This window comes from Propithecus coquereli, unplaced genomic scaffold (assembly GCF_000956105.1).
Source record: "Propithecus coquereli isolate 6110/MARCELLA unplaced genomic scaffold, Pcoq_1.0 Scaffold112, whole genome shotgun sequence".
NCBI lineage: Eukaryota > Metazoa > Chordata > Mammalia > Primates > Indriidae > Propithecus > Propithecus coquereli.
Genome location: NW_012135192.1, coordinates 3,528,606 through 3,537,778, shown reverse-complemented (window position 1 = coordinate 3,537,778; position 9,173 = coordinate 3,528,606). Strand labels below are relative to the sequence as shown.

Genomic DNA, 9,173 nt, shown 5'->3' with positions numbered 1-9,173 from the left:
AACTATATGAAGACATGAAGAGTTACAAAGAAAAAAGTCACTAAGGAAAAGTCATGGGATAAAGGGAAAAGACAGTAGAAAAAGCAATGCTGGAAGGCAGGCAGTGACGGTGATAAAAGTAGCAATAACAAATGAAGCTGAGGCATAAAGATGGAAGGGCTAAGTTGATGTTATGCCCTGAATGACTTCACAATTCTCCAAGAAGTCTAACAGGTCAATTTTCTGTGCTTTTTCACTTCCCTTTGTAATCTTCCAATAAACTCAACAATAAAAAGATACTATGTTTGTTCCTAGCAGGTATGCAATTATTTGTGAACATATGTCAATATACCCTTGTGAAATCCAAACTAGATGTTCCTACATTTCTCACAGCAATATTACTATGTCTATGAAATGTTACTGTCCACCTGCTCTGGTATAATTCTAAACATATTCTCCAACTCTTTATTTGTTTGGTATCATAATTCTCCTTAGTTATAAAACAATCAAGGAAATGATTTTGAATTTTTACATACTAATGAGACTAAAATTAAAATCAAGGGCAATGTGCTTACTATATTGCTTTTGTGTAATAAATTATGTAATTATTATTTTATATAGAGATGGTGGTCTCGCTATGTTGCCCAGGCTGAACTCCTAAATTCAGGTATTCCTCCCACCTCAGCCTCCAAAGTAGCTGGGACTACAGATGCATGCCACCTTTGGTCCATGCAATTATTTTCATACTGACTAGGAAGATTTTAAGGGTCATAAGAAAGGGCACAGGAATATTATTAATCAAAATGGTTCATGTGGTTTCAGTTTATTGGTTAAAAACAGCAGGTCAGATTTTGACTTGGGGAAAATATTTAAGGATTTTTAAGGTAATAGGTTTAAATGGGAAGGGCCAGTAAGAAATAATGTAAACTGACAACCTAGTGAGAGATACACATATAGTTTTCAGTTTATAACAAACTCAATTTAGCCAAGATATAAAAGTTTGCATGTTATCACTTGTAATAGACAATAGATGTTTCACACATATAATTTGTCTAGTCCTAGTAAGGATTTTCTTAGTCCCATTTTATAGATGAAAAAACCATCAGAGAGGTTAGACAAAGTGTCCAAGGGCAGGTACATGGTGAAAGTATAAGAGCTGGTGTCTGGACCCAGATCAGAATGACTCAAAAGCCAAAATTTTTTCCACTATACCACAGTGGATGACTCTCAACAAGGATTATTACTGTAAGTTTTAAACATGAAATAATCAGAAACAAAATATTTTAAAAAGAAGACTAAAAATTAAAATTTTTGGCTCTAAAATCTATAATCACATGGGTCAAATAAGACAGTATAAAAATGACTATGGCTGCTCATGAAATTTCACTTAATTGTGCTAAACACTATTAATTACCTTGGCCAGTTTCTCAGGGATAAGTTCTTCTTTTGGACCTCCAATTTCCTCATCATCATCATCCTTCTTCTTTTTCTGATTTCTCTGCTGTTTTTCTTTTTCTGCATTTTTTTTCTCCTCTTCTAACTGGGCTTTCTTTTGCGCTCTTCTTTGTTTATTACGTAGCTTCTTTAGCTCTTTATCAGACATGTTTGCTGTAGGGAGTAAGTGTTAATGAATGAAATTATAAGCATGTTAATCAGATTAGTAATTACCAACTACTACTATTTAATATTCCCAAACTCCTATAAAAAATATTGCGTGGTATGCATGTAAAGGTACCTATATGTACCTAGCCTTTGAATGGTTTCACATTAGACAGCAAACAACGTAACCGCCTCAAAAATTTTTTTTGAAACCAGGTTGGGTATGCACGTAAACATTTAAGGATGGCAAAACACAAGAGTTACTCTAGCAATATTAAGCTACTTGCAATTCTATGAATATAACAAGCTGATGGATATTTCCATGGCTTTGGACTATGCTCTCTCTTAGTTATGTCTTCTTTACCCAGGCCAAACAGTTATTCATTCTCTTCTCTGTGCTGCCACTATGCCTAATATATTTTACTTATCACAATACTTTATACACCTATCTCTCTTTTAGACTGTGAGCTCCTTGTTAAAAGAGACCCTGTATTAACTTGTAATCTTTGTATTCTCAGGACCAACAGCATGCCAAAATATACAGAAAACACTCAAATATTTGTTGACAAAAATAAATGAATAACTATGGTAAATTAAAAATCTGATACTAAAAATTAACAATATCCTTAGAGGTATAAACTGTGGGATGTCTCAAAAGAAAATCACTGACACATATGCTATAATAAAGTGCAAAATGTATATTATTTAGGTTTCAAGCAACAAATTTGAAAGCTACATGCTCAGTCAGCATTTGGACATTTGTTAATATTGAAAAATGAAAAAAGTCACTTCAAAATACACCACTGTGATGATTTAAAAAAATGTCTACGAATTCTTCCCTTCAAAAGGCAAAGTCTATTTCCCCTTCCCTTAAATATGGGCTATACTTAGTGACTCAGCAGTAATGAATAGAATATACTAGAAATGAAGGTATGTAACATTTATATTAGGTGGGACTTAAAAGCACTATGGGTTCTTCCTTGCCTTCTCTTGGATCACTCAGAGGAAGCTAGCTGCCATGTTGTGAGGAAAACCACCCAATCTTATGGAAAGAACCATGTGGCCAAGAACTGAGGCCACCAGCCATGAGAGTAAGCCATCTTGGAAGCTGATCCTCCAAATTCAGTCAACCTTAAGATGCCTGGGCTGACATCTTGATTTCAAATTCCTGGCCCACAGTAACTGCCAGATAATAAATGTTTTTTATTTAAAGCTGTTAAGTCTTTGAGTAATTTGTTTTGCATCAGTAAATAACCAACATAGATGTTGGTACCTGAAGTGGGATATTGCTGTTACAAAAACTTAAAATGTGGAAGTAACTCTAGGACCAGGGAGTGGCAAAAGATGGATGGACTTTGAGAAGGCTGCAGGTGAGGGCTTAAAGTGAAGTGAATGATACCATATAGTGGCAGAAAGTTTAGCAACAATGTTACAGAATGCACGAAATTAACTGAGTGACCTAACTAAGGTGATTTTCCGGCAAACTGTTGAAGATAGCACCTGATTCCTCTTGCTGCTTAGAGTAAAATGCAAGTGGAGAAAGAAACTTCAGGAAGGAGCAGAAATTTGATGATCTTGAAAACTGAGTCTCTCCAGAAATGGCTGCTGAGCAAAGATCAAATCTAGGGCATTGTTAGGAAAACATGTTAAGAGGGAAAGCAAAGGATTTGGCTTTAAAATTTTTTGTTAAGACCCAGGACTCAGAATGATGGTGCCTCACTAATGAGCCTTGAAGAAAGGCTCTCTAAAAATTTTAAGGGTATGACTCATAGAGACCCTCTCAAACAATAAAGCTTCTAAGAAACTTAAAGGTGTTCTTCCCTTCACAGAAACTCAAGATATTATGTGGATTCCAGTAAGATTTACAAAAGATCTACAATGTCTTAAAGGGAAACAGAAACACAGCAAATTTGTACTAAAAGAAACAGAGACAATGCACAATGAAAAGAGGCCTTTTGACTGCTCTCCCCCTCCCGCCCCCCTCTCCCCCGGCAAATTTTACTGGCAGCAAGCTGACCAAAAAACTACTCAGTAGCAAACAAATGCTAACTTTCGAGAGAAAGGATGGATGATTCACAAGGTGGAACCAAGAACCCAGAGGGCAGGGTCAGTAGCCACAAAAAATTATTCCTATGTCTTGAGTGCTCATCAAATAACTGTTAACCTATATGAACCAGTAACTCCTGTGTGCCTCCTGAGAATGTGTACGGTGGTTTTCCCATGCCTATTCCATCATTTTATATTTGGTGTGCAGTGAGTTTGTAACCTGTATCTTTAGTTCACAGGATTTCGTATTAAATAACTACACTTAAAAAACTATACATAAGGGGAAAAAGCTATGCTGAAGGAGCTACATCAACACCTATACCTGATTAATATAATATTCTAGATCTTAAGCTAACATGGTAATGGGTAAGACTTTTGAAGGCCTTGGGAGGGATAACTATACTTGTATATGAGAATAATGTAAATAATTTGTAACCAGAATACAGATGACAGCAGTTAAAAATATATCCACAAATACCTCAATTCTCCTCACCTCAAGTGTAGGCTGTACTTGGTAACTCCCTTATGACCAACGAGAATGTGAAGGAATAATAAGGTGTGATGTCAAGAGAACAGAATATTTAAAAAGTGTTGTGGTTTCTTCCTTGTTCCCTCATGGCTAGCTACCATGTGTTGAGGAACTCTAGAAACCCTACGGAGAGACTAAGAACTAACACCTCCTGCCAATAGCCTTCTGAGTGAGCCATCTAGGAAATGGATCTTTCCATTCTAGTCAGGCCCTCAGATAACTGCAGGCTCAGCCAAAATGTGAACCATGGGTTTCATAAGAGACTTCGAACCACAGCCACCTAGATGCTTCTAAATTCCTGACACAGAGATGGCTGTTCTAAGCTGCTAAATTCTGGGATAATTTATTATGCAGCAATAGATAACACACAACCCTCCAAACCAAATACATACTTGTTTATCTTTTTCCTGGTAAAAATTCCTTAACACTAAAAAAAGAAAACTTCAAACAAAGACCAAAAAAATTACATTCTGAAAGCACAAGACTAAAAATGGGTGGCCACAAAAATGCTCACCTTTTAATAATGGTAAAATAACTGCTACCACTTGCATCCTTGCTACATGGTAGATACAGTACATACATTATTTAATGTTCTCAACAACTTCATGGATTAAGAGTGTAAAGTATGAGAAAACAGGTATCAGAGGAAAACAACAACCCAGAGTGATAATAAAAGGCAAAGCAAGGATTTAAATCCACTTCACTATGACTCCAAAATCTAGGCTTCTTCTACTATGCTATACCAACCTTAACTCTAGGTGACTAAAGAGTCACCTAGAGTTATAAAAATGACAAAATTAGACTCCAAACTCTAGGATTTTTCCACTATGAAATACCAAACAGAAGTCAGCAAACCTTTTATGTAATGGGCCAGATGCTAAGTAATTTCAGCTTTGTAAGTCACAGGTCTCCATTGTAACTAACCTCAGCTGTCGCAGCAAAAAAGAACAATAAATACTACGAAAATCTATGGGTCTGACTTCATTTATGTTCCAATAAAATTTTATTTATCAGAACAGACTGCAGTATGGATTTGACCTATGGGCCTTATTCTGTATTGCCTGCCACTGCTTTAAAAGGACTCATGACAGTTCACCATAGAATTACCAAGAAATTAAGAGTTCAAATCCTCTTTCACTTAATTTAGCACTAATTATCTAGAGAAGTACTATAATTCTCAACTTTACATATATTAGTTATTACTTGTGTGAGCCTAATAAAGGCTCAGAATTTTAGCTTAAAAGGAACTAGAAGAAAATTCTACTGTGCTAGAAGATAATATTCCACCATCTTTTTAAAAAATATGTTTGCATCTATATGTGTATACACAGAAAATAACATTTGAACCCAGACTACTATAACCAGTCATACTAACTAACATCCATGTAAGAGGGTAAAATAAATCTGGCCAAATAAAGACTTTAAAGTTTACTGAAAAGATAAAAACACAAGAAAAGAAAAATAACTTTTCAACCAAATAAGAAGTAACTACCAAATATTTACCATAAATAGTAAACTTTTATGGTGAAACATTAGAAGTACTCCCTCTAAAGAAAAAAGGGCAGCAAGTACACTATTGTTCCTATTAAACAGCACTGTTTTAGCAACCCTAACCATGCAATAAGACATTGGGGGAGGGGAGTATAAATACTGAAAGAAACAAAATTACTACCATTTATAGATTAACATAATGGTCTACATCTGTGGTCCCCAACCCCTGGGCCATGGCCCAGGTACAGTCCATGGCCTTCTAGGAAATGGGCCTGAGCCCGCACCACTTCCCCCTGCCTCAAAATACCCCACACCCTGGCCGGGCCGGTGGCTCACGCCTGTAATCCTAGCACTCTGGGAGGCCGAGATGGGCGGATTGTTTGACCTCAGGAGTTCGAAACCAGCCTCAGCAAGAGCGAGACCCCGTCTCTACTAAAAATAGAAAGAGATTAATCGGACAACTAAAAATATATAGAAAAAATTAGCTGGGCATGGTGGCACATGCCTGTAGTCCCAGTTACTCGGGAGGCTGAGGCAGGAGGATCGCTTGAGCCCAGGAGTTTGAGGTTGCTGTGAGACAGGATGATGCCATGGCACTCTAGCCCGGGCAACACAGTGAGACTCTGTCTCAAAAAAAAAAAAAAAAAAAATACCCCACACCCCCACGTTCAATCCATGGAAAAACTGTCTTCCACGAAACCAGTCCCTAGTGCCAAAAAGGTTGGGGACCGCTGGACATAGAAAATTTTCAAAATTTAACTGAAAAATGATGATTATCAGAGATAATTGACTAATATCAGAGATCAGTAAGAATACCAACTTGACATATTAGGTTATTAAATACTAAGTTTGACAGTTGATATCTCGAACATTTCATTCACTTTGAACCTTCTTGTTTTAAATTTTTTTTTATAGGCATATCCTCATTCTTTCAAACATATGTTTTGGCTTGTGATTATCTTTCAAAATTTTTTTAAAGCAATTTCTGTGAAACAATGGATAAGTCTAAACTTTGTGTTATTTCTGAATATGAGTTCTATTGTGGAACCAATGCATTGTTGACAGCTCGAAATATCAACGAAGTATTTGGGAAGGATGTGGCTAATGAACGCACAGTACATCCATGGTTTGAGAAGTTCTATTCTGGTGATTTTAATCATGAAAATGAGCTATGTGGGTGTCCTGAGACGAAGGTGGATAATGATGAGCTGAAAGTAGTAGTGGAAGCGAATCCATCTCAACCTATGTGTGAATTAAGCAGCAAAGTCTGAGGTTATTATTCCCACAATATTCGACCATTTGAAACAAATGGGCAAGGGAAAGAAGCTGGATAGATGGGTTCCACGTGAATTAAATGAGTGTCAGAAGAGAAACCCTTTCGAACCTTGCCTTTCTTTGTTGTAATAACAGAAAGGTGAACCATCTCTACACCATGTTGTTACGTGTGATGAAAATGGATGCTTTTTGACAACTGCAAGCATTCGGCACAATGGTTAGATAAAGATGAAGTGTTGAAACACAGTCCAAAATTGAATATTCATCAGAAAAAGCTAACGGTGTCTGGTTGCTGTTCCAGTGCTGGTATTATCCACTACAGCTTCATGAAACCTAGTCAGTCGATGACAACGGATGTCTACTGCCACCAATTGGATGAAATGAGGATGCTCGCGAATAAGCAGCCAAGCTTGCTCAGTAGAGACACGTCAATCCTTTTCAAGATCACACGTCACCAAAAAAACCCCTGCTAAAACTACAGAAGGTGGAGTTGGAAACTCTCTGTCATCCATGGTATTCACTAGACCTTGCACCAACTGACTATCACCTCTTGCAGGCTTTGGACCACTTCTTGCAAGGAAAAATATTCAATTCTCAACAAGCTGTGGAAAATGCCTTATGCAATTTCATCACCACTCACTCTCTGGGCTTCTTCGATGCTGGCATAAACAAGCTACCGTAAAGATGGCAAAACTGTCAATAGTTTGATTAATTGTACTACTTCTTGTTTGAGATATAATAAACTGAACTTTTGATTTGAAATTGGACAGTTCATATTTAATGACCTAACACAAAATATTGTACTGTATTAGAATATTGTAATAGGAAGGACACATAAGAATAATGCTAACAGTAAATTTGCCGAAGTTATGTAACAATAATTACACTAAAAAATAGATAGAAGACACATACATTCTGGTATATAAAAACTCAATATTGTTTAAGGCCCACCTCTTACACTCCCTCTCAAACCGTAGTCTGGTTTTTTTTTTTTTTTGAGACAGAGTCTCACTGTGTTGCCCAGGCTAGAGTGCTGTGGTGTCATAGCTCACAGCGATCTCAAACTCGTGGACTCAAGCAATCCTTCTGCCTCAGCCTCCCAAGTAGCTGGGACTACAGGCATGAGCCACCATGTGCAGCTAATTTTTTCTATATATTTTTAGTTGTCCGATTAATCTTTCTATTTTTAGTAGAGACAGGGTCTCTCTCTTGCTCAGGCTGGTTTCGAACTCCTGAGCTCAAACAATCCTCCCGTCTCAGCCTCCCAGAGTGCTAGGATTATAGGCGTGAGCCACTGCTCCCGGCCCGTAGTCTGTTTTGAATCAAAAATTCCAGAAGAAACTTTCTGGAAGATAAGTTAATTTTACAGTTCATGCATAAGCAAAAATCTGCATGTAAAATCATATTCTAAAGATGACACAGTATTAGATTAAGAAGAGAGAAACTGATCGTAAGAAAAGAAACCTATCTGCGTACTGATGTCAACACCATATAGCTTTAATTATGTCTTCACAATAAGTTTTAATATTTGTTAGAACAAGATACCATGCCCACAACCTACCATATTACTTTTTCAGAATTTAGTTCACGATAAAAGTAGCATTTTAAATCAGTGAAGAATATGCTGACCTATTCAACAAGTACTGTTGAGGAGTTAGCAGTCTATTGGCAGGGGAGGGTAGAAAGCCACTCTTCACCTTACATCATATATAAAAATTAACTCCAGATGATTAAATAGCCAAATCTAAAAATAGAAAAGTATTAGAAGAAAAACAAAAGATATTCATAAATGTACTCTTAATTTTGAAGTGGAAAAAGCCTTTCTAAGTAAGACCCAGAAGGTATAAAAAACAAGACTAAATATTAAAAATTAAAACTTTTTTTTAATGAAAGAAGGGAACAAAGAGGATGGTTCATGTCCTTCCCTCCCTCTCTTCTTTCCTTCCTTCCTGTCTCACTCTCTTGCCCTGAGTAGAGTACAGTGACATCATCACAGCTCACTGCAACCTCCAACTTCTAGGCTCAAGCGATCCTCCTTCCTCAGCCTCCCCAGTAGCTGAGACTATAGGTGTGAAACCGCAACACCTGGCTAATTTTTCTATTTTTAGTAGAGACAGGGTCTCACTTTTAATTAGGCTGGTGTCGAGTTCCTGAGCTCAAGCAATCCTCCTGCCTTGGCCTCCTAGAGCGCTAGCATTACAGGTGTGAGCCACTGTACCCAGCCTAAAACTTTTATATAATGAAAGAGACTCAC

At 37.1% G+C, this 9,173-nt stretch overlaps 1 protein-coding gene across 1 annotated transcript in view; it reads right to left on the bottom strand.

Moving 5' to 3' along the window:
• NAA15 (N(alpha)-acetyltransferase 15, NatA auxiliary subunit) overlaps positions 1-9,173 on the bottom strand; it is a 126,699-nt gene that overhangs the window by 51,772 nt on the left and 65,754 nt on the right. The window contains exon 15 of the mRNA XM_012654680.1: positions 1,394-1,587. Within this exon, the coding sequence (XP_012510134.1) occupies positions 1,394-1,587 (194 nt within the window). The remainder of the gene's footprint in view (positions 1-1,393; positions 1,588-9,173) is intronic.